At 40.5% G+C, this 26,420-nt stretch overlaps 1 protein-coding gene across 1 annotated transcript in view; it reads right to left on the bottom strand.

Moving 5' to 3' along the window:
* Positions 1-8,986: 8,986 nt before the first annotated feature.
* The window catches only part of LOC124139572 (inositol 1,4,5-trisphosphate receptor type 3-like), a 186,154-nt gene continuing 168,720 nt past the window's right edge, over positions 8,987-26,420 (bottom strand). Inside the window, exons 70-77 of the mRNA XM_048390658.1 lie at positions 24,482-24,590; positions 22,164-22,287; positions 20,636-20,811; positions 18,981-19,133; positions 17,847-17,924; positions 15,335-15,454; positions 12,509-12,643; positions 8,987-11,671 (exon numbers count right to left, since the gene is read on the bottom strand). Coding sequence (XP_048246615.1) covers positions 11,591-11,671; positions 12,509-12,643; positions 15,335-15,454; positions 17,847-17,924; positions 18,981-19,133; positions 20,636-20,811; positions 22,164-22,287; positions 24,482-24,590 — 976 coding nt within the window. The 3' untranslated portion in view covers positions 8,987-11,590. The remainder of the gene's footprint in view (positions 11,672-12,508; positions 12,644-15,334; positions 15,455-17,846; positions 17,925-18,980; positions 19,134-20,635; positions 20,812-22,163; positions 22,288-24,481; positions 24,591-26,420) is intronic.

The raw sequence follows: 26,420 nt of genomic DNA, 5'->3' as shown, positions 1-26,420 counted from the left end.
CTGATGCTGTGTGGTGATTACATGTACTATACACTGATGCTATGTGGTGATTACATGTACTATACACTGATGCTATATGGTGATTACATGTACTATACACTGATGCTGTGTGGTGATTACATGTACTATACACTGATGCTATGTGGTGATTACATGTACTATACACTGATGCTATGTGGTGATTACATGTACTATACACTGATGCTGTATGGTGATCACATGTACTATACACTGATGCTGTGTGGTGATTACATGTACTATACACTGATGCTGTATGGTGATTACATGTACTATACACCGATGCTGTGTGGTGATTACATGTACTATACACTGATGCTATGTGGTGATTACATGTGCTATACACTGATGATGTGTGGTGAATACATGTACTATACACTGATGCTGTGTGGTGAATACATGTACTATACACTGATGATGTGTGGTGATTACATGTACTATACACTGATGCTGTGTGGTGAATACATGTACTATACTCTGATGATGTGTGGTGATTACATGTACTATACACTGATGCTATGTGGTGATTACATGTACTATACACTGATGCTATGTGGTGATTACATGTACTATACACTGATGCTATGTGGTGATTACATGTACTATACACTGATGCTGTGTGGTGAATACATGTACTATACACTGATGCTATGTGGTGATTACATGTACTATACACTGATTACATGTACTATTCACTGATGCTGTGTGGTGATTACATGTACTATACACTGATGCTATATGGTGATTACATGTACTATACACTGATTACATGTACTATACACTGATGCTATGTGGTGATTACATGTACTATACACTGATGCTGTGTGGTGATTACATGTACTATACTCTGATGATGTGTGGTGATTACATGTACTATACACTGATGCTATGTGGTGATTACATGTACTATACACTGATGCTATGTGGTGATTACATGTACTATACACTGATGCTATGTGGTGATTACATGTACTATACACTGATGCTGTGTGGTGAATACATGTACTATACACTGATGCTATGTGGTGATTACATGTACTATACACTGATTACATGTACTATTCACTGATGCTGTGTGGTGATTACATGTACTATACACTGATGCTATATGGTGATTACATGTACTATACACTGATGCTGTGTGGTGATTAAATGTACTATACACTGATGCTATGTGGTGATTACATGTGCTATACACTGATGCTATGTGGTGATTACATGTGCTATACACCGATGCTATATGGTGATTACATGTACTATACACTGATGCTATGTGGTGATTACATGTACTATACACTGATGCTATGTGGTGATTACATGTACTATACACTGATGCTATGTGGTGATTACATGTACTATACACTGATGCTGTGTGGTGATTACATGTACTGTACACTGATGCTGTGTGGTGATTACATGTACTATACACTGATGCTATTTGGTTATTACATATACTATACACTGATGCTGTGTGGTGATTACATGTGCTATACACTGATGCTATGTGGTGATTACATGTACTATACACTGATGCTGTGTGGTGATTAAATGTACTATACACTGATGATGTGTGGTGATTACATGTACTATACACTGATGCTATGTGGTGATTACATGTGCTATACACTGATGCTATGTGGTGATTACATGTACTATACACTGATGCTATGTGGTGATTACATGTACTATACACTGATGCTGTGTGGTGATTACATGTACTATACACTGATGCTGTGTGGTGATTACATGTGCTATACACTGATGCTATGTGGTGATTACATGTACTATACACTGATGATGTGTGGTGATTACATGTACTATACACTGATGCTGTGTGGTGATTACATGTAATCACAATATATAGTGATTATGTGGTGAGTATATATATAACCTGTATCCCAGCTTCAAAATTAACCCACCATCGGAAACACAGGGGTATAAATGACGCTACCCGGAAGAGTGGATACATGGGTACACAGGGTGGACTCAGTGAAAACAATTTCTGTCTGGTTTTGTTTGTGTGTTTATGGTTTAACGCCGCACTCAGCAATGTTCCAGTTATATGACGGCGGTCTGTAAATAATCGAGTCTAGACCAGACAATCCAGTAAATAACACCACGAGCATCGATCTATGCAACTGGGATACGAAGACATGCATCAACCAAGTAAGCGAGCCTGACCACCCGATCCCGTTAGTCGCCTCTTACGACAAGCATAGTCGCCTGTTACGGCAAGCATTGGTTGCTGAAGACCTATTCTATCCCAGATCTTCACGGGCCTCAAATCCAGTAACAGGAGGGACAAACATATTTGAACAGAATAATTTCCTTGTGGTTAATGTTATAGTTAATGACTGCATCAAGCAAGAACAACTATACTTGTTGGTCTTATATGTCATTTATTGTCACAAAACTAACATAAAGTACAAGTGGATTTTCCAGGAATTTTATATTTGATATGTTGAAATTGCAAAACAGATGTTTCTTTTCACACACTGTCACTCAATTGAACAAACTAGTTCGCCGTTTTTAGGGGTATATTTCTTACTAAGAAAAACACATGGCTCACATTTTACTGTGGAAATATGTAGAACAGGTGGGATTCTATTTTCCAGTTAAAACATATGAAGTTTATATTTGGTACTGAGATTTTTCTGAGAAAGACCCAAAGGTTGGCCATTTCACATGCACTTTAACCTCTTGTGCGCAGCTGGAACTCAGATTTCAAATAATTTGCTTAGCAGATTGAAATGTATACATCGCGTGATCGAATTAGAAATACAGTGACTCTGGATTCCTCAATTAAAAGAGTGTGTGTCGCTAATGGTGACCATAGATATAGTTATATATCTAAGGGGTTCAGGACAATTTGTCAGAGGTGAAAGTAAAGGTCATCTGAAGTCCACAGAGAAGACATTATGTGAAAGGCTGAACTTCCTCATCGATAACATCCATGTGAGTTTTTATAAGACATTAACGCATCCCCATGGGCACCAATTGTGCTCCCCTTCTTGGTGATCTGTTACTGTTATACATATGAATTTGAATTTCTGCTCGGATTGTTAAATCAAAACAAGGAAATTTGACCAAACGTAAGCTTCAGGTCTGATATGAGGATCTGATAACCGCCAAGTCATTTCCACTGATTTACCGACCTGGGCCCACTTGCACAAAGCGATCTTAGTGCTACGATTATTGTAAGCCTATGTTAAAGTATGGGAGTTACGATCATCTTAGCGCAAAGATCGCTTTGTGCAAGTGGGCCCAGAACTAGAAATATAGGAGACCAGCGAGACCGCCTTCATATTTTGATCTGTGCATATTGATTCAGAGTGACAAAAAACTCCCCTCAAAATTGTACGACTTCAACTTTCCAGTAGTCATCATGTCGAGCAATATTCCAGCAGCTCCAGCTTTTGGTGTCTACATCCCACAAGTTTGAGGTACAGTCGAGCATGCTCTTTCTGCAAAGATTTCAAAGAGCGTTATGCGACTCTTCTTAAAAGTTGTTCGATCAAGGCAACAACATTCAAGGCCTCAGTAAGGCTTTCAAAATGTTTTGTGGTGCATCAGGGACAAAAAGATGCCCGATGCAATTCCCTATATTGACTTGCACCTTATGTTTCATTATTTTACACGTGAACGATTAAGTAACCTTTGCACGTGTTTGTGACTGGTGCCACTGGTGGGGCAGGGTAAGCTCAGCTTTGTGGCGAACTCCTGGTACCACCACTATGTGGCAGCCAGAGGGGTTGAATGACACAACAAACACACACTGTAGTCTGTGAGGTGAGGTGAAATTGGGTTTAACGTCGCGTCCAAGATTATCGCACTTATATAGCGACGTGCATGTGTGTGTGTGTAGCTGCTTGTACTAGTCCGGACTGATGCCGATTTATAGTGCTAGCTCACTGAGATACCATGCCGCAGTTTCACATGAATACCCCACTCAGACACAGTATACTGACTCCGAGCCGACCAGTCCTTGTTTTAGCCCCTTAATGCCGAGCGCCAGACAGGGTAACAACAAGTACAATCTTTTAACGTCTTTTTGTATGACGCGGCCCGGGATCGAACCCTGGACCTTCCGCTCTCCGGGCGGACGCTCTACCACAAGACCACGGAGGCGGTCTCACTGTAGTCTGTCTCAGTCCCTGATTCATATTATTTCCCCTTTCGTCCAGCGACTGTGACATCCGGCATAATTGTAGCAGACGTAATTGTACATAGAATGACAACACACTTGTCTTTGAAAATGATTTTAATCCATATCTCAATAATAACAATATGAAAAATATAGACACTCAGTGCTAAAGTAGATAAAAAAATCAAATAATTCATACACACAAGCTACGAGGAATTACACATTACCTGCCTGGTATATATTGGGTCTCACGGTGATGTGTAATTCCAAATATCACGTGGTTTTATTATTACTCAATATTAACATAGTGTTGTGTTTAATACTGCCAACTCACTGAGTCTGAGAAGAAGTTGTCTGGTAACGTGCAGCACGCAATGACGTCATGGTGACGTCACTATACACCTTAATCAACAGATCCTCAGAAACCTGCTAATCCAGACGCCAATGTTTCCAGGGAAATCCTCCCAATCAACACATATTCCGATGAACGGATAATGGGTATTGAGTAGTGTTCCTTTTTAACATCCAACAAGCAAAAAAGTGGAGCAAGACTAACATATTGAGGATATTGGGGTTACACTGTATCATCAAAATACTTCTTTATAGTCATGGAGCGAATTAAATCCACAAAATCACCACCAATGACATAACTCCAACGTAAAAGAAATAAATCAGATCTTTTACTTCCATAACATAGTCTTTGCTTGGAGATCGGACAAACAATGGTTGTGCTGTTGAACACTGAGTAAACTTTTGCTGAAAAAGGATTTACACGATTCGTTTTAACTTTCTTACTTTCACGATTTGGACATTATCTGAACAAATGAAAACATGGAACACAAATATACCCTTGAAAGTACACCCTTTGGAAAATAGATGCCATAGCATCACGGCGGGGTGTATCAAATATCCAAGATGCTAAAACAGCGCAGCATTTATTATCTCCATTTGGAACTGCTGGTTCATGTTCAAGATACATAAATGAGACACTGCACTGAATACTTTGCTAGGTTGTACCAAGAAATTACGACCATTGACCGATTGGCTGATTAGAAATAAGAGTATTTGTCAGATTGTCACACAAAAATGTATTGCTTGAGAGAAAAATATATTATTTTAATTTGATTACCTCCAAGTTGACTTGGTAATACCCTTTATGGCCGCTGCATTACCCTCCATCTTCCTTACTTGAGTTAAAGTGATTTAACAATTACCCTTGTTGTTTGCATATATATCCCACATCATAAGAAAGTACAACACATAATAATAGGCAGCATATATCAGTAAAGCTTCACTGTTTGATTCATGCATCTCACTGATACCACCAGTCTGGGCCACAGGAAGTTGTACCATGGTACTGGATGAAATACACCCAATACAGCCTCTGTACTTACAGAAGGTCGGAGCATAGAACACTGGCCGAGTAGTTTATTCAGTATCATGACACAAGAGTAATACTGGTCAATGTAACATGATAATCATGTACTATATACAAACATCCATCAGTACAAATGTTTATGACATTACATATTAATAATCCAGGAATTATGGACAACATACCAGCATTCATGTAGGGACCATCCAACCATGATCTGCGCGCTATGACTGCTGTAATTTTATGTTAACATATGGGAGTTACTGTGTTAAGTCTATGTTAACGTATGGGAGTTACGGTCTTAAGTTTCTGTCAACGTATGGGAGTTACGGTCTTTAGTCTATGTTAACGTATGGGAGTTGAAGTCTTAAGTCTATGTCAACGTATGGGAGGATCTTTAGTCTATGTTAACGTATGGGAGTCGAAGTATTAAGTCTATGTTATAAGTATGGGAGTTACGGTCTTAAGTCTATGTCAACGTATGGGAGGATCTTTAGTCTATGTTAACGTATGGGAGTCGAAGTATTAAGTCTATGTTATAAGTATGGGAGTTACGGTCTTAGGTCTCTGTCAACATATGGGAGTTACGGTCTTAAGTCTATGTCAAAGTATGGGAGTTACGGTCTTAAGTTTCTGTCAACGTATGGGAGGATCTTTAGTCTATGTTAATGTATGGGAGTTACGGTCTTAAGTCTATGTTAACGTATGTGAGTTGAAATATTAAGTCTCTGTCAACGTATGGGAGTTACGGTCTTAAGTCTATGTTAACGTATGGGAGTTGAAATATTAAGTCTCTGTCAACGTATGGGAGTTACGGTCTTAAGTCTATGTTAACGTATGGGAGTTGAAATATTAAGTCTCTGTCAACGTATGGGAGTTACGGTCTTAAGTCTCTGTCAACGTATGGGAGTTACGGTCTTAAGTCTATGTCAACGTATGGGAGTTGAAATATTAAGTCTCTGTCAACGTATGGGAGTTCGGTCTTAAGTCTCTGTCAACGTATGGGAGTTACGGTCTTAAGTCTCTGTCAACGTATGGGAGGATCTTTAGTGTATGTTAACGTATGGGAGTTGAAGTATTAAGTCTATGTTATAAGTATGGGAGTTAGGGTCTTAAGTCTATGTTAACATATGGGGGTTGCAGTCTTAAATCTATGTTAACGTATGGGGGTTGCAGTCTTAAGTCTATGTTAACATATGGGGGTTGCGGTCTTAAGTCTATGTTAATGTATGGGGGTTGCAGTAATAAGTCTATGTTAACGTATGGGAGTTACGGTCTTAAGTCTCTGTCAACGTATGGGAGCATCTTTAGTCTATGTTAACGTATGGGAGTTGAAGTATTAAGTCTATGTTAACATATGGGAGTTACGGTCTTAAGTCTATGTTAACATATGGGAGTTACGGTCTTTAGTCTATGTTAACGTATGGGAGTTACGGTCTTAAGTCTATGTCAACGTATGGGAGCATCTTTAGTCTATGTTAACGTATGGGAGTCGAAGTATTAAGTCTATGTTATAAGTATGGGAGTTACGGTCTTAAGTCTCTGTCAACGTATGGGAGTTACGGTCTTAAGTCTATGTCAACATATGGGAGCATCTTTAGTCTATGTTAACGTATGGGAGTCGAAGTATTAAGTCTATGTTATAAGTATGGGAGTTACGGTCTTAAGTCTCTGTCAACGTATGGGAGTTACGGTCTTAAGTCTATGTCAAAGTATGGGAGGATCTTTAGTCTATGTTAACGTATGGGAGTTACGGTCTTAAGTCTATGTTATAAGTATGGGAGTTACGGTCTTAAGTCTCTGTCAACATATGGGAGTTCGGTCTTAAGTCTCTGTCAACGTATGGGAGTTACGGTCTTAAGTCTCTGTCAACGTATGGGAGGATCTTTAGTCTATGTTAACGTATGGGAGTTAAAGTATTAGGTCTATGTTAACGTATGGGAGTTACGGTCTTAAGTCTATGTTAACATATGGGGGTTGCAGTCTTAAGTCTATGTTAACATATGGGGGTTGCAGTAATAAGTCTATGTTAATGTATGGGAGTTACGGTCTTAAGTCTCTGTCAACGTATGGGAGGATCTTTAGTCTATGTTAACGTATGGGAGTTGAAGTATTAAGTCTATGTTAACATATGGGAGTTACGGTCTTAAGTCTATGTTAACATATGGGAGTTACGGTCTTTAGTCTATGTTAATGTATGGGGGTTGCAGTCTTAAGTCTATGTTAACATATGGGGGTTGCAGTATTAAGTCTATGTTAACGTATGGGAATTGAAGTATTAAGTCTATGTCAACGTATGGGAGTTGAAGTATAAAGTCTATGTCAACGTATGGGAGTTGAAGTATTAAGTCTATGTTATAAGTATCGGAGTTGTCAAAGTGCTAATGCAACAGGCCCTGAACACGAACAGATTCCATATGCACATCAAGTGCACCTACACATACTTCAAACAGGCTAAAGCAGCATAGCAAACTAGCATAAGGATAACTAGCCATGGTCAGTATTGCCAACATCAAAGGTCAAGGTGTGACAAGGTCAACCAGATCCGCACTATTTAAGAAAGGAGCAAAACTTTTAGAAATCATTACAAAAGTTTATCAGATACGATGACATGACATTTGGGCAGCACTGGCATGTTTTGGACTTTGGACATCACTAAATGGGTGAGGATACAGTGTATCCAAATGGTTTCTATTGGAGTTGTTCAAGGAAGGGTTTCTTATACATGCATTTGTGAAAGGCAGGACCAAGTTTTGTACCGAAGGTGAGTTTCTTGCTTATAGTTCAAGAAATCCTTTTGGGCCAAAGACTTGCTGATACATGTAGTTAGATTTTCTCTGAAGTTTGATAAATCAGACTGTTTGCCAAATTTCGCCATGCTTATATTCTTGATCATGTCAGGAAGTCGAAAACTTGTAAGTGGGAGAAAGAAAATTGGCTAGTTCAATCCAATATTTCATAGTCTCGTATAACCTTAAACATTGACATTTCTAGTGAGTAAAAATTGGCCCTTCTCCATCCTCCTTCTGTTGGGATCATCTTCCCGAGGCAAGTGAGTTAACTGACTATGAATGTTATAGCCACCGTTGGCGATACGATCGAGCCCAGGAATTCCAGCCTAGTTCGGCAAGGGTGGAAACTGGACTTTTAAAGTCAGTTAACTCTCTTGCCTCGGGAAGATGTGTTGGGATATGATACACTGATTCAAAGGAGTGATGTCTATGCAGCTTCAGCTCTGTTGATGAACAGACAGAAATAAACTGGACACACAATCCTTCCTGATAGGTATGTCACTGAGTAAATACAGCAGTATAAAATTATAGAAAAATATTCTGAATCAATCGACACAAAACAAAACAAAAAGTTATAAAAAATACAACCTAACCTGGTCCCTTTGCAGAAGAAAAACTTCTGCCAAAGTAAGAAAGAGTCTGCCACATTTTATCACAGACATTTATATGGATTTTAATGTAGCAAAAACAAGGCAACCACATTCACAGCAAGTTTAGAGTTAGTATTCATTTTGGCAATATTAACATTAACAGTTTTAACTAATTACATAAAACATGATTATCTGCCGAAATTGATTCCACTTGACATGAAAGGCATATTAGTGAAAATTATATGAAGGGATCACAATGATACATAAATATATCACATATATGCATTAAAATATAATTAAATTCATTAAATAAAAACAAATACACATGTATATCATATGCATTAAAATAGGATTAAATTCATTAAATAAAAACAAATATATCACATGCATTAAAATATGATTAAATTCATTAAATGAAAACAAAATATATCACATCTCAGTAAAACCTGCAATGTAGCATAGGACATACCAACACTATACACCATATATACACAATACAAATATATAGACATGCATAATACATAGAGGTCTTTATAACATGACATTTTAAATATAAAAAAGTAACATCATAAGTGTGGTTATAAGAAAGCAGAAACACAACCACGACATCAGTATAGAGTATTATTTATCTGAACATACATTCCCTATCTAGCACGTGCTCATTGTTCCATCACACAAAACTATTCAGCTTTCATACCGAAAAACACTTGTGCAGAGTTGCCTCCCTTTGCCATGCCAGTATTTGCTGAATGTTGGTTTGAAGCCAAGCATCCATTGTCTGGTTGTACAAGCTCATGGCAAACATCTATGACCTGAGTTACTTTGACTTTCACATCACGCTAACATGGAGGACCTAACTGAACACTGCTCAAAGCACTTAAAGCTACCCTACTGACTCGGTCCTTGTACACACCTCTAAGAACAACACTTCAGCATAGAAGAATATATACTGTAAAACGGGCTGTATATCACAGTAAGCTTCAGCCTGGTTGACTGCAGTGGTCACAACACATACCCCAACTCCGTTTATCTACACACAGATCCTACACATAACATAATCCACACATCATTCTGAAAGGGGGCGGTCGGGTAGCCTAGTGGTTAAAGCGTTCGCTTGTCAAGCTGAAGACCCGGGTTCGATTCCCGACATGGGTACAATGTCTGAAGCCCATTTCTGGTGTCCCCCGCCGTGATATTGCTGGAATATTGTTAAAAGCGTCGTAAAACCATATTCACTCACTCATTCTGAAAGACTTGAGAAAACATTTTTAAAAAATTAAAAAGTTGTATCCCTATTAAATATCTAGAAATGTATCCAGTTGTCAGTTTGTTAAAAGTAAGAAAATAAACAAAATATGTGAATTTCATGCTTCTTATATAAATAATATACATATATCATATACTTCTATAAATGTATACACATTTAACAATGGCTTCTGACAACAACAATAAATTATTGGAAACATTGTAAAAGTAAAGAGACAAAGAAACTGCATCTCAAGAGGGGTGCTCACAATGCTAACATGTGATGTTAAACCTGAACAGAGACCGTAGAAAGATTCTTGGGAAGATTGGATAATTTCAATGGAAACATAACATGGATATTCAGCACTATTACAACACAAAGTCTTCTGATGTTGTATTTCTTCTATCTTTGGCCATAATGAATCAATTATTAGCTTGTCATCCCATGTGCATCACAACCAATTACATCACTTCAACTTAGATCACTGTCCACCGGTACAGAAAGACGTAGAGGATCACAATATGCATTCCCGTATTTCTTTATATAATAAAATATATATGAATTGAATTCTTACAAATATTCATCCTTCTTGTTAATCACATTTTGACACAGATGCCTTCGTTTGCTTAAAAACAATAAATAAAAGTGTCATTACAAATTCTATTTCTACCATTTTTTCTCCAAACTCGGCAGATATATTTTCTCAAACAATACCCATCTGTGACTTCCTAGAGAGAACACTAACTTCTGCATATTGCTGTTATTCTGTACATGACTTTTTTCCTCGCTGTACCAAACGTTATTTTAATGGCATACACATGGAGTTATAAATGCCTTCTAAATCTCAGCGTGTCACATATGAAACCATTTCAGCATTAAATAACTGTTGACATTTTCTAAGCAGGATAATATCTCAACATAATAGCGACATGGCAATAATTGTTACTGAACTCATCACAGAATGACATTATTTTACACTTAACGTGTCACAGCATGACATTTTTTTATGTGTCACAGAATGACATTATTTTACACTTAACGTGTCACAGCATGACATTATTTTATAATTAATGTGTCTCAGCATGACATGTAATTCTCAACATGACTATCTCTGACTGAGATAACAATCAACAGACCTTATTTGTGTATTATATTATCTCAGCATGACATTTCTTCTCCATGACAATATCGCAATATGACAATGTCTGCATATTACCTCAGTATGACCAAATCTGAGCATGACAAAATCTCAGCATGATATTACGTCAGCATGACAGTATCTGAGCATGACATCTCAGCATGGCAATATCTCGGCAATATCTCAGCATGATATTACATCAGCATGACAGTATCTGAGCATGACATCTCAGCATGGCAATATCAGCATGGCAATATCTCAGCATGACTATCTCCCGGTGTGTGCTGTTACTGCTTCTTGGCTGTCTTGTGTTTTGCCTCCCACTCCAGCTGTCTCTGCTTCTCCTTGTCTCGCTCTTTGGTCGCCTCCTACACCAGCAAAACACACCCAGTTAGCTCTCAAACTTTAGGACAACAGCAGTCATTCGGAAATACACTTACAAACTAACTTCCAATATCAGAATGTTTGTTTTGTTTTGTTTGGTTTGGTTGGTGTTTAATGCTTCACTCAGCAATGGGGCGGTCGGGTAGCCTAGTGGTTAAAGCGTTCGCTCGTCATGCCGAAGACCTGGGTTCGATTCCCGACATGGGTACAATGTGTGAAGCCCATTTCTGGTGTCCCCCGCCGTGATATTGCTGGAATATTGCTAAAAGCGGCGTAAAACCAAACTCACTCACTCACTCACTCAGCAATATTCCAGCTATATGATGGCAGTCTCTAAATACTCAAGTCTGGACAATCCAATGATTGACAACATGAGCATTGATTTAAGCAGCTGGGATACTATGACATGCATCAACCAAGTCAATGAGCCTGGCCACGCAATCCCTTTAGTCGCCTCTTACGACAAGCATAGTCGCCTTTTACAGCGAACATGGGTTGCTGAAGACATATTCTAACGGGATCTTCATGAGGATGCTTGTTTGTATTAAGTATGAAATATTAATTAACAGAGCTCAAGACATCCTGTGCACTTGCTAACTTAAAAAAAAATATAAAAAAATAAATCCCCAAAGTATTACAACACTCTGCATAATAAGCAACTTGCATACCTGAATGTCTTCACAGAAGTTTAACTGATCGGCATGACACACATGAATTCTACTGCAGTCAGTAAAGTCTTCACGTATATTGCTAATCAGACATGTATATTGCTGTTGTGTGGCTATGCGACATGTTACACACAACATAAGTTGCAAACGAACCTCCTCCTTCATCTTGTTGACGAGGTAGTCCACCTGGTCCATCAGCGTCTCCAGCTTCTTCTCACTGCTGTCTTCCTCATGACGCAGACTCATCGCACGGTTCAGGGGGAAGAAGTCAAAGTTGTCCTTCTCCAGCTGAAACAAGAAATACTAACACTAGACCATCATGTCTCATGGAAAGTGACAACAAGAAATACCAACACTAGATCATCACGTCTCATCAAGAAATACCAAAACTCGATCATCATGTCTCATGGCAGATCGGTGAAGATCTGGGTTAGAATTGGTCTTCAGCAACCCATGCTTGCCGTAAAAGGTGACTATGCTTGTCGTGAGAGGCGACTAACAGGATCAGGTGGTCAGGCTCGCTGACTCGGTTGATGCATGTCATCGTATCCCAATGGTGTGGATCGATGCTGATTATGCCAATCACTGGATTGTCTGGTCCAAACTCGATTATTTACAGACCGCCGTCATATAACTCATATTGCTGAGTGTGGCGTTAAACAACAAACAAACAAATATCTCGTGGCAAGTGACAACTAGAGGACAAAGTCATCGATATCACCTCACAATGGTAAATACTTGTAGTGATAAATATATGAAACTTGTTGCAACGGAAACTCGAAAAATAAAAAAACAATAAATCCCAAACTAAGAGACACCAAATTGTTTGATAGGCATTACTTAGAAGTTGACGGAAGACAAGATAGACACAATTTTTATGGATAACAACTTCTTTAATACTGTGAAAAGCGATGTTTCGGTATAGATCCTTATACCGTTGTCAAGCAAGACTGAATGGGGGACATAGTGCAGAATATAAACTAGTGTCCAAAAGAAACGACACCAACTTATTTTCAAAATTTTTTTTTACTAAGTGAATTGTCAAGTATGAAAACATGCCAATTCGTATTGCACATCCCAAACACAGCATAGTCCATAAAAAATACCGGGAACACGTAACCACTTCGGGGAAAAAACGTAAATTTCGTGAAAGTGACATTTCCCTCTCTAGCATGTTCTGCACGTGCAGAAAAACTGTATAAAACGGCTGATCAGACACGTTGATATCACAGCAACAAAAAGAACACAAGATATGCCACGTTTGACAGCCATCGAGAGAGAGAGAGCCGTTGGAATGGTCCAAAAAGGAGCGTCACACGTCGACGTCGCCAGAAGGTTGGGCTGCGCACGCATCACTATCACCAGGTTGATGCAGCGGTTACGTCAGACAGGTCAGACGTCAGACAGGCCCAGGAGTGGAAGACCACGAGTAACCACGCCCCGTGAAGATCGTTACATCCGGGTATTACACCTGAGGAACCGCACCGTAACAGCGACGTCCACGGCGGCTACAGCACTGGGACACGGGATCAGTCGACAGACCGTCTACAGGAGACTACGGCAGTATGGTATCCGGCCACGTCATCCCTACCGCGGACCGCTCCTGACGCCTTGACACCGGAACAACAGACTGATCTGGGCCAGGCGAGTTCGACGTTGGCAACGGCGGGACTGGGCACGTGTTATGTTCTCTGATGAGAGCAGATTCCTCATCTTCAGAAACGATGGACGGCAGCTTTTTTCCCGACGATTTGGTGAATGTTTGGAGCCTAACTGTATCCAACAGGTCCGGCCGTTTGGAGGTGGAGGGTTAATGGTTTGGGGTGGCATATGTGGTGACGTCAAAACGATGCTTGTCGTAATTCGTGGAAACCTGAATGCACAGCGTTATCTTGATGACATCCTACGGCCTGTTGTGGTGCCCTTTATTCAGCAACAGCCTCGTGGACTCCTTTTCCAACATGACAATGCAAGGCCACACACAGCAAGATTGACACAGAACGCCAACGCCAACGCCAACGTACAGGTTTTGCCATGGCCCGCATGTTCACCGGACATGAATCCCATCGAGCACTTATGGGACCACCTCGATCGGCAAATCCGACGTCGCCGTGTGCCTCCAGTCAACGTTCAGGACTTGGAACGATGTCTCCTCGAGGAATGGCAACGCATCACTCCCAACGTCATCAGACGTTTGACGTCATCAGTCCATAGGCGTGTTCTGGCATGTATTGATGCTCACGGTGGACATACCCGCTACTGACTTGACTTTGAGACGTGTGGTGTGACATTTCCCGTTGTTTCTGTGATCAGTGCTCTAACGAAATGTTCATTTTTTGACCCCACCCATCTTTAAAGGCTTGTCATATTGGTTGTACAGATTTTATTGAAATGAAATTTTTGTACAGATGTTGTGAAAGGATTTCTCAAGAGCATAACACCAATCCTAAACTTCTGCATTGTTTAGTTTTTCTTTTATGTCGTTGCAAACAGGTGGTATCGTTTCTTTTGGACACTAGTTTATATAGTAGGTGGGGGGTTAACAGTAGAGGATTAACAGTAACAACAATAGTATACATGAGTCGGAGTATTAAAGAAGTTGTTATCCATAAAAATTGTGTCTATCTAAGAGACACCAGTTCAGCACTAGACCCATTCCTGTGCCAAGTTTGTTGAAGGAATAGTGAGAAGCTTTCAAGATGAGCTCCAGAAACGAGCAAATAAGTCAAAGTTGTTGCCATTGAAACTAATTTTTTTTAATATTCCAAACTATCAAAAGGCACCAGTTCACCACTAGACCTGACTGTGGTGTTAAACAACAAACAATCAATCTTGGGCCGCTGAAAAAATATCAACACTGAACCATCATAAAATGATAAAGAAATGTGATTATTTATTACAGGAAACTGAAATATAGGTACTCTATCAGAATGTATAAGAAAACTGTTGCTCTTATATGTAGTGAGGTCCTTAACTTACCAAGTTTGCAATGAAAAGCTCAAGGGCTGTGTAGTCATTGGGTCTCGTCTCGTCCAGATGGATGAAGAAAAACAGGTAAGCCCACTGGTTGTGCTCCATTTTCACATGCTTTTCAAAACCCTGCAAGGACATAATAAATGAGTAAATCTATTCACAATGTCACCTGCAGGCACTCTCAAAACCCAACAATGACATCAGCAGACATAAATGTACTCTTAAAACCCAACAATGAAATCAGCAGACATAAATGTACTCTCAAAACCCAACAATGACATCAGCAGACATTAATGTACTCTCAAAACCCAACAATGACATCAGCAGACACCAATGTAGTCTCAAAACCCAACAATGACATCAGCAGACATAAATGTACTCTCAAAACCCAACAATGACATCAGCAGACACAAATGTACTCTAAAAACCCATCAATGAGATCAGCAGACAAAAATGTACTCTTAAAACCCAACAAAGACATCAGCTAGCATAAATGTACTCTCAAAACCCATCAATGACATCAGCAATCATAAATGTACTCTCAAAACCCAACAATGACATCAGCAGACACCAATGTAGTCTCAAAACCCTGCAATGAGATCAGCAGACAAAAATGTACTCTTAAAACCCAACAATGACATCAACAGACACAAATGTACTCTCAAAACCCAGCACTGACATCAGCAAGCATAAATGTACTCTAAAAACCCAGCACTGACATCAGCAAGCATAAATGTACTCTCAAAACCCAACAATGACAGCTGGATCGACTCAATCGTCCACTGGCTGCTGTGACAAAGCTGTGATATTGCTGCATTGGCATAAGTGTAGTCCATCCTACCCTGTTGGCTTAGCTCTACAGGTTGCTATGACAAAGCAATGATATTACAGAAAGTATTTGAAAATCAAGTAATCAAAAATCCTCCTCCACCCACAGCTTTGTCCTGTATAGAACTGATGCCTGCAACAGCCCATAAGACAGCAGGTCAATTTTGACGAGTATGTAGATTTTTCCAGGCTATTACAAAATGTTTGCAAACTTAGTTCCTCTTCTACTGGCAGGCACCAGTGCACCGTCCCACAAAGCGATCTTAGCACTAAGGTGATTGGAACTCCCATACTTTAACATTGGCTTACAATGGTCGCAACCCTAAAATTGATTTGTGGAACAGGGCCGTGATTTGTTGCTTTAGAGTTCCATGAAACTACCATGCGTCCAGCTCGGCAGTCGGATGGGGACTTCTGTATAGGCTAGGCAGGAGAGCTAGGTTTGAGAGGTAGGTTGATTGTTGATGGGCGACGGGCCAGGTAGGATGGGGGGCTTCTGTATAGGCTAGGCAGGGGAGCCAGGTTTGAGAGGTAGCTAGATTGTTGATGGGGGTGGGGTGACGGGCCAGTTAGGATGGGGACTTCTGTATAGGCTAGGCAGGGGAGCCAGGTTTGAGAGGTAGCTAGATTGTTGATGGGGGTGGGGTGACGGGCCAGTTAGGATGGGGACTTCTGTATAGGCTAGGCAGGGGAGCCAGGTTTGAGAGGTAGCTAGATTGTTGATGGGGGTGGGGTGACGGGCCAGTTAGGATGGGGACTTCTGTATAGGCTAGGCAGGGGAGCCAGGTTTGAGAGGTAGCTAGATTGTTGATGGGGGTGGGGTGACGGGCCAGTTAGGATGGGGACTTCTGTATAGGCTAGGCAGGGGAGCCAGGTTTGAGAGGTAGCTAGATTGTTGATGGGGGTGGGGTGACGGGCCAGGTAGGATGGGGGGCTTCTGTATAGGCTAGGCAGGGGAGCCAGGTTTGAGAGGTAGCTAGATTGTTGATGGGGGTGGGGTGACGGGCCAGTTAGGATGGGGACTTCTGTATAGGCTAGGCAGGGGAGCCAGGTTTGAGAGGTAGCTAGATTGTTGATGGGGGTGGGGTGACGGGCCAGTTAGGATGGGGACTTCTGTATAGGCTAGGCAGGGGAGCTAGGTTTGAGAGGTAGCTAGATCGTTGGGGGAGGGGTGACGGGCCAGTTAGGATGGGGACTTCTGTATAGGCTAGGCAGGGGGGCTAGGTTTGAGAGGTAGGTAGATTGTTGATGGGGAGGGGCGACAGGCCAGATGTGGCTGTTATAGATAGAGAAGGGGAAAGTGGTTGACGGGCCGAGGGTGGAAGGCTGTGGGGCGTGGACAGGTTTGGTTGTTGCAGGATGGAAGGGGTCAGGCCAGCTGAATTGTACCATGGGGAGGGAGGGAGCGACGGTAAGGTTTGGTTGTTAGAGGGAGGGCTCAGGCTTGCGAGATTGTTAAAATGGGCGACGAGATTGTAGTTTGTTGGAGGGATAGGTAGCGGGCAGTTGGTGAGAAACTCTCAAACGTTGCTGACCACACGTAACTGACGTGATGGTTCTATTACAAAACCAGATCCTTCACCACACGGACATTTTCTGCAAACTGCACAGGAGTAATAAAAACACAGTTCATCTACATAATACAACTGAAACACTGGTTACATCTTTGATCGTACTAACAGACACTTACCTCTGCTTGGCGCTCGAAGTCGTAGCTCTCCCTGCTGCAGATGAAGCAGTTGGACTTCATGTCATGGTCAATTTGCCACTAGAAAACACAAAAGTTGGTTCCAAGTTCACTCTAACATGGTGGGGTACAGCAGAGGTACAAAGTTATCTTCCTGACTATCATTACATCGTATTACTGAACACCAAGGAAGTACCGACACCATGATTCACGAAAGCAGCTTTCTCACTTCAAACCTTACAAATCAATGGCTACAGTAAAGAGTGAGTGAGTGAGTATGGTTTTACACCGCTTTTAGCAATATTCCAGCAATATCACGGCCGGGACACCAGAAATCGGCTTCACACATTGTACCCAAGTTTGGAATCAAACCAGGGTCTTCGGCGTGATGAGCGAGCGCTTTAACCACTAGGCTACCGATCCACCCTGGCTTCAGTAATGAGTCACAATAAAGATTATATGTATTTTGAGCACCCTAAATAATTTTCCTGGCTTGTCAAGAGCTCATTTATATAATGATGTAACATTTAAGCTGCAATCAAAGAGAAGTAATCTAATGACAATACAGCCTCTGACCATACTTAATTAATACATTTGACATTGCACAGACTTTGATCTTACATCATATTTTTTATTTTATTTTAATAAATAGCTTAATTAATAATGGGAAGTGATTGTTAAGATTGAACTTAAAGATGACATCAGAAATAACATTTGTTTGTTTGGATGTTGTTTAACACCAATTTCAACAATGACAGATCATAAATATTCAAATCTGAATCAGATAATCAGATTAACATCCCGAGCACCAATCGCAAATTGGGATACGAACCAAGTCAGCAAGTCTGAACACTCGATCCAGACCGCTCGTCTTCTAATCATATTATCCTGATTAACAAACATTAATCAACTGTGAAACCTTGTCCGCTTGAATTTCATGAACTCAAAATATTCTCGGCCAAGGATAAGTACTTCATTCAGAGATTTATCTGCACTGATTAGAGGCCGATATTTGGCCCCAATTCAGAAGCAATTGTCAGTAAAAATTTCCCAAATTGAAATTCAACATTTCCCAATGCATACTGATAGTTAGGACAGATGTTTATAATGGTCTTGTAGAGATGATAAAACAGTTACCTTATTGTCTCTAAGCTCGGAGAACGTGTCCACGATGATACCGAAGATGATGTTGAGGCCGATGGTGGTGATGATGATGAAGAAGACTGTGTCAAACACAGTCACACCCAGATGAAACTCGTATGACTTTCCAGCCAAGGAAGGCTCCATCACCTGGCGGGACATGAGTGAGTGAGTGAGTGAGTGAGTGAGTGAGTGAGTGAGTGAGTGAGTGAGTGAGTGAGTGAGTGAGTGAGTGAGTGAGTGAGTGAGTGAGTGAGTGAGTGAGTTGGGTTTAACGCCGCTTTTAACAGTATTACAGTTATATCGCGGTGTGTCAGCATAATGTGGGAGGAAAGCCCGAAGTGATGCAGGTCTCAGACGTTTACCACTTCGGTGAAACCCACGAGCACGGGTATGGTGATGACAAACCTAGAAACATAATCGAACCCCCAATCATAGGTCTCTGGCGCGCCCAAGGGATGCAACTCTGCACAGCAAATCGCGGCGCCTTAGACGACTGGGCCACCCGAGCCCCCTTCAGGGCAAACAAAACCCCACAGAAACTACAATGTTTTCTTACTCATAAATAAATGCGTTTGCAAATCCGAAAAACAATAATAGCAAAACAATACTAGTACAGATTCTGATTAATGAATTATTGAAGCAGCATGACAGTCGATGTCATGCTGACTCTTTATGGCACTGATAAGACTATTGAGCTTGTTACAGCAGTTTGGATGATAGATTGTATTGTGCAAGTAGATTTACCCATAATGAATCATCAGAAGCTTTATGTAGGTAGAAAGACTCTTAAGAATTTACAAATTGTTTCCATGGAAACAATAGAAATTGAAACAATTAAAACTTTCAAAAATATAAAAAGGCAATAGTTGAGCATCTGATCATTGCACCTGCATAGTTTCATGCAAAAATATTCATTAGTTTGAGATCTATGGCTTGGTTGTTTGAGATTAAGTCCAAATTGTTTCCATGGAAACATAACAAGATAAAAAAAATTAAAATAGCAAATGGCACCAGGTAAGTTAATGAACAATGCATAGGCCAAGTTTCGCGGAAATATGAAGAAACGTTTTCTAGTTATGGCCTGGAAACAAACCCTACGCTCATTTGAGACTTAGTTGAAATTGTTTCAACTGAAACATAAAAAAAACACTTAATAAATTTCAAAATAGTAAATGGCACCAGTTAAGCTGATGAGCAATGGCTATGCCAAGTTTCATTAAAAACATAGAACGGTCTTCAAGTTATGGCTCGGACTAAGATAGGAACACCAACACCAATGCCAATGGGAACCGAGCCAAAAGACATTATGTCACTCCTCCCTTTGGGGACGGGGGGGATGGGAGGGGGAAAAAAGATATAATCATTGTAACTAAGGGAGGCAACTCTTAGCAGCATATTGACTTTACATTAACCTACTCTCTGACACTAACAAGTCATTACACTCACTCATCTCAGTCTGGACAACACCCCAAACCACCCCATGTTAAGACCATGTATGTGTCTCCCCTTTTAAAGTTTTACATCCACCCTTGGACTAATTAATATGGGATTCAACCCTTGACAGCAGATCCTAACAGCTAAGGGGACATAACTCTCTAAACAAATTCAGCGCTGTGCACCACTCAACCTCAGCATGGTCCATCACTTACATTGTACAGTCCTTCAATGAGACCATGGTGAATCATGGTGGTGATGCACTCGTAGATGGTGCGGCAGTGACGTCCGTCGGCTGCGGTGAGGACTTCCCTGTAGAAAGCGAAGCTGATCAAGGAGAAGATGTACATGATGGCTAATCCGAGCAGTGCCACCAGCACCAGCGACCAACCTGTTGTAACAGAAGAACAGGTGAGTTTGGGTTTCGTGGGGCATTCAAGATTTCTGCATTTATGTAAGAATTTACGTATAGGAGAAACCATTTCTATAAGGGATTACCAGCGACTATAATCCCGGACATGAGGTGACATACTGAGGGGGCCGTACAATCGCTGGTAATCCCGAGGAGAAATGGTTTGTTTAACTTATAAACCGACTCATCACATAGACAACGTTTTGAATTAAATAGCTGTAATAAAAACTCTCAAATGTACGAGTACCTGTATCGGAGATGAAATATCGCCTGCAGTCGTGAACTCGGTTTAATGAAACCGGTGACCTCAGCACGTGGGTTTCGCAAAGGTGCGAAATCTGCACGTGCGTCTCGCAATGGCACGAAAATCTGCATGTGCGTCTTGTAGGCTGTTCGTAGTTTTTGTTCTATCAAGGGTTAACAATGATTGTAAGCCCTCCTGCGAGGTGTTACAATTGTTGTTATGCCTCCTGCGAGGTGTTACCACAATTTCAAAAACTCCATATCGAGTTACACAAAAAAGCCAGTAGGTTTATAAGTTCTCTTAGTGTTATTTCATTGGAGTATGAACCTTCATAGAGTGAGGGCCAAACTGTTTACACTGATCAAAAAAGATGTGTCAAATTTATTTGGATGTGTATTTCTTTGTTTTGATTACACTAGGATGGGTCACAGCAAGGAAATTCTTGAACGGGCATTCAGTCACAGTCTCTGGCTTATCCCAATGTATGAAAAAATGCTAATTTCAAGATTAAAGTCTCTACATAAAACAACGCCAATGCCAACCACTTATTTAACAGTTGTAAGGCAAGTCATCATAAAAAAGCCTGTGACTGTCTGATTTGACTCAACAAAGCAGGTGTGACGTGTGTGATGTGTGTGACGTGTGTGACGTGTGTGACGTGTGTGATATGTGTGATGTGTGTGACGTGTGTTGTGTGTGATGTGTGATGTGTGTGACGTATGATGTGTGTGTGATGTGTGTGACGTGTGTGATGTTTGTGTGATGTGTGACATGTGATGTGTGTGATGTGTGTGACATGTGTGATGTGTGACGTGTGATGTGTGTGTGACGTGTGTGTGATGTGGGTTATGTGTGATGTGTGTGAAGTGTGACGTGTTTGAAGTGTGTGATGTGTGTGATGTTGTGTGACGTGTGTGATGTTGTGTGACGTGTGTGACGTGTTTGAAGTGTGACGTTTGTGTGATGTGTGTGTGACGTGTGTGATGGTGTGTGATGTGTGTGACGTGTGTGATCTGTGTGACGTGCGTGACGTGTGTGATCTGTGTGACGTGTGTGACGTGTGTGACGTGTGTGACGTATGGCTGACCGTTGCGTGTTACTGCCTGGATGACCCGCTTCAGCAGCTGGTTGAGCATCGCCATGTGGAGCAGGTGCACGGAGAAGAAGTAGCCGTACAGGGCGGTGCCGCTCACCGAGAACCCCAGGAAGCACTGGAACAGGGGAGACATGCTGAATACTGGGATACCGTTACTAGAATACTGGAATACTGACACTAGAATACTAATACTGGAATACTGATACTAGAATACTGACACTAGAATACTTATACTGGAATACTGACACTAGAATACTTATACTGGAATACTGACACTAGAATGTTTATACTGGAATACTGACACTAGAATACTAACACTGGAATACTAATACTAGAATACTTATACTGGAATACTGACACTAGAATACTAATACTGGAATACTGACACTAGAATACTGGAATACTGACACTAGAATACCAATACTGGAATACTGACACTAGAATACTAATACTGGAATACTGACACTAGATTACTGGAATACTGACACTAGAATACTGGAATACTGACACTAGAATACTAATACTGGAATACTGACACTAGAATACTTATACTGGAATACTGACACTAGAATACCTATACTGGAATACTGACACTAGAATACTAATACTGGAATACTGACACTATAATACTTATACTGGAATACTGACACTAGAATACTAATACTGGAATACTGACACTAGAATACTAATACTGGAATACTGACACTAGAATACTAATACTGGAATACTGATACTAGAATACTGACACTAGAATACTTTTACTGGAATACTGACACTAGAATACTATACTGGAATACTGACACTAGAATGTTTATACTGGAATACTGACACTAGAAAACTTATACTGGAATACTGACTCTAGAATACTAATACTGGAGTACTGACACTAGAATGTTTATACTGGAATACTGACACTAGAATGTTTATACTGGAATACTGACACTAGAAAACTAATACTGGAATACTGACTCTAGAATACTATACTGGAATACTGACACTAGAATACTATACTGGAATACTGACACTAGAAAACTAATACTGGAATACTGACACTAGAATACTATACTGGAATACTGACACTAGAATACTTATACTGGAATACTGACACTAGAAAACTATACTGGAATACTGACACTAGAAAACTAATACTGGAATACTGACACTAGAATACTATACTGGAATACTGACACTAGAATACTTATACTGGAATACTGACACTAGAAAACTAATACTGGAATACTGACACTAGAATACTTATACTGGAATACTGACACTAGAATACTTATACTGGAATACTGACACTAGAAAACTAATACTGGAATACTGACACTAGAATACTTATACTGGAATACTGACACTAGAATACTTATACTGGAATACTGACACTAGAATACTATACTGGAATACTGACACTAGAATACTTATACTGGAATACTGACACTAGAAAACTAATACTGGAATACTGACACTAGAATACTTATACTGGAATACTGACACTAGAATGTTTATACTGGAATACTGGCACTAGAAAACCAATACTGGAATACTGATACTAGAATACTAATACTGGAATACTGACACTAGAATACTAATATTTGAATACTTGTGTACTGGCACTAGAATACAAATACTGGAATACCGAAACTAGAAAACTAATACTGCAATACTGAAACTGAAATACTTTAATATACTTGAATACTGAAACTAGAAAACTTTAATATACTGGAACACTGATACTGTAATACTTATATTAGAATTCTGAGATACCAGAATACTGTGAACTGACGGAAGACCGTCTCTATGTTGGCGCTATCGAACATGCAAATGCCTCATATCGTTGATAGGTATATGATAAACTTAATGTCATACTAGAATCCTGATACCATAATACTCATACTGTAATACTAAATACTACAGTGTGAACTCAATACTTTGATGAAAAATGTGGAACCTTTAACCATTGCTGGCTCTTGTATTAGTCCAAGAATTAGCCGTGAATCTAAAATCATATCACCACGGCTGTCTGGCTACTGTGCCTGACCACCCAATCCATTTGGCCACCGATTCCGACAAGCATTAAATTGCTGGGGAGCTACCTCCTCTGTCCCCAGGTCCCCATGGGCTCCATAGCAACGCCCCATGTCCATCTTCACGCAGGGCCCCTGCATTAATAACACAGCCATTGAACCCATGACCTTGACCTAATTCATAATGATCTGACAACTGAGATACTCTACCAGTCATTTACAACAGCTGTAATACTACTATCACCTTGTGGAACCAGGCAGGTCAAAGTTGCGCACACTTACAATGTAGTAGAAAGTGAGGAAGCCGAAGAACTTCACTTCAAGATGGCCGCCCTTCTGTTCCTCCTCATCGTGTTCGACCTTCGCATGGAGTCGCTGTGGTGTGATTCGCCTGGCAACAGAACAACACTCACACGTGTCATCTCAGTAGCATCAATAGTACATCACTCTCCTCTTCTAATACATCTCTTTCCTCTAATACATCACTTTCATCTTATACATCACTTTCCTCTTATACATCACTTTCCTCTCATACATGACTTTCCTTAAATACATGACTTTCCTCTAATACATCACTTTCCTATGATACATCACTTTCCTCTAATACATCACTTTCCTCTAGACCGCCTCCGTGGTCCAGTGGTAGAGCATCCGCCCAGAGAGCGGAAGGTCCGGGGTTTGATCCCCAGTCGCGTCATACCAAAAGATGTTAAAAGATGGTACTTGTTGTTACCCTGTCTGGCACTCAGCATTTCGGGGCTAAAACAAGGACTGGTCGGCTCGGAGTCAGTATATTGTGTCTGAGTGGGGTATTCATGTTAAACTGCGGCATGGTATCTCAGTGAGCTAGCACTATAAATCGGCATCAGTCCGGACTAGTACAAGCAGCCACACAAACACACACGTACATGCAAGTCACTATACAAGTGCAATAATCTTGGACGCGACATTAAACCCCATTTCACCTCACCTCACCTCACCTCACTATCCTCTAATACATTGCTCTCTTCTCATACATCACCTTCCTCTAATATATTGCATTCCTCTAATACATCACTTTCCTATCATACATTGCATTCCTCTAATACATCACTTACCTAATATACATTGCATTCCTCTAATACATCACTTTCCTCTATTACATCACTTTCCTCTCATACATCACTCTCCTCTCATACATCACTCTCCTCTAATACATCACTCTCCTCTCATACATCACTCTCCTCTCATACATCACTTTCCTCTAATACATCACTTTCCTCTAATACATCACTTTCCTCTCATACATCACTCTCCTCTCATACATCACTCTCCTCTCATACATCACTCTCCTCTTATACATCACTTTCCTCTCATACATCACTCTCCTCTCATACATCACTTTCCTCTCATACATCACTTTCCTATCATACATCACTCTCCTCTCATACATCACTCTCCTCTCATACATCACTCTCCTCTAATACATCACTTTCCTCTCATACATCACTCTCCTCTCATACATCACTTTCCTCTCATACATCACTTTCCTATCATACATCACTCTCCTCTCATACATCACTCTCCTCTCATACATCACTCTCCTCTAATACATCACTCTCCTCTCATACATCACTCTCCTCTCATACATCACTCTCCTCTCATACATCACTCTCCTCTCATACATCACTCTCCTCTCATACATCACTCTCCTCTAATACATCACTCTCCTCTCATACATCACTCTCCTCTCATACATCACTCTCCTCTAATACATCACTCTCCTATCATACATCACTCTCCTCTCATACATCACTCTCCTCTCATACATCACTCTCCTCTAATACATCACTCTCCTCTAATACATCACTCTCCTCTCATACATCACTCTCCTCTAATACATCACTCTCCTCTTATACATCACTCTCCTCTCATACATCACTTTCCTCTAATACATCACTTTCCTCTAATACATCACTCTCCTCTCATACATCACTTTCCTCTCATACATCACTCTCCTCTCATACATCACTTTCCTCTCATACATCACTTTCCTATCATACATCACTCTCCTCTTATACATCACTCTCCTCTCATACATCACTCTCCTCTAATACATCACTCTCCTCTCATACATCACTCTCCTCTCATACATCACTCTCCTCTTATACATCACTCTCCTCTAATACATCACTCTCCTCTTATACATCACTCTCCTCTAATACATCACTCTCCTCTCATA

The sequence above is a fragment of the Haliotis rufescens genome, unplaced genomic scaffold (assembly GCF_023055435.1).
Source record: "Haliotis rufescens isolate VD_foot unplaced genomic scaffold, xgHalRufe1.0.p SCAF_9, whole genome shotgun sequence".
Classification (NCBI taxonomy): Eukaryota; Metazoa; Mollusca; class Gastropoda; order Lepetellida; family Haliotidae; genus Haliotis; species Haliotis rufescens.
This window is presented reverse-complemented; position numbering and strand designations above follow the sequence as displayed.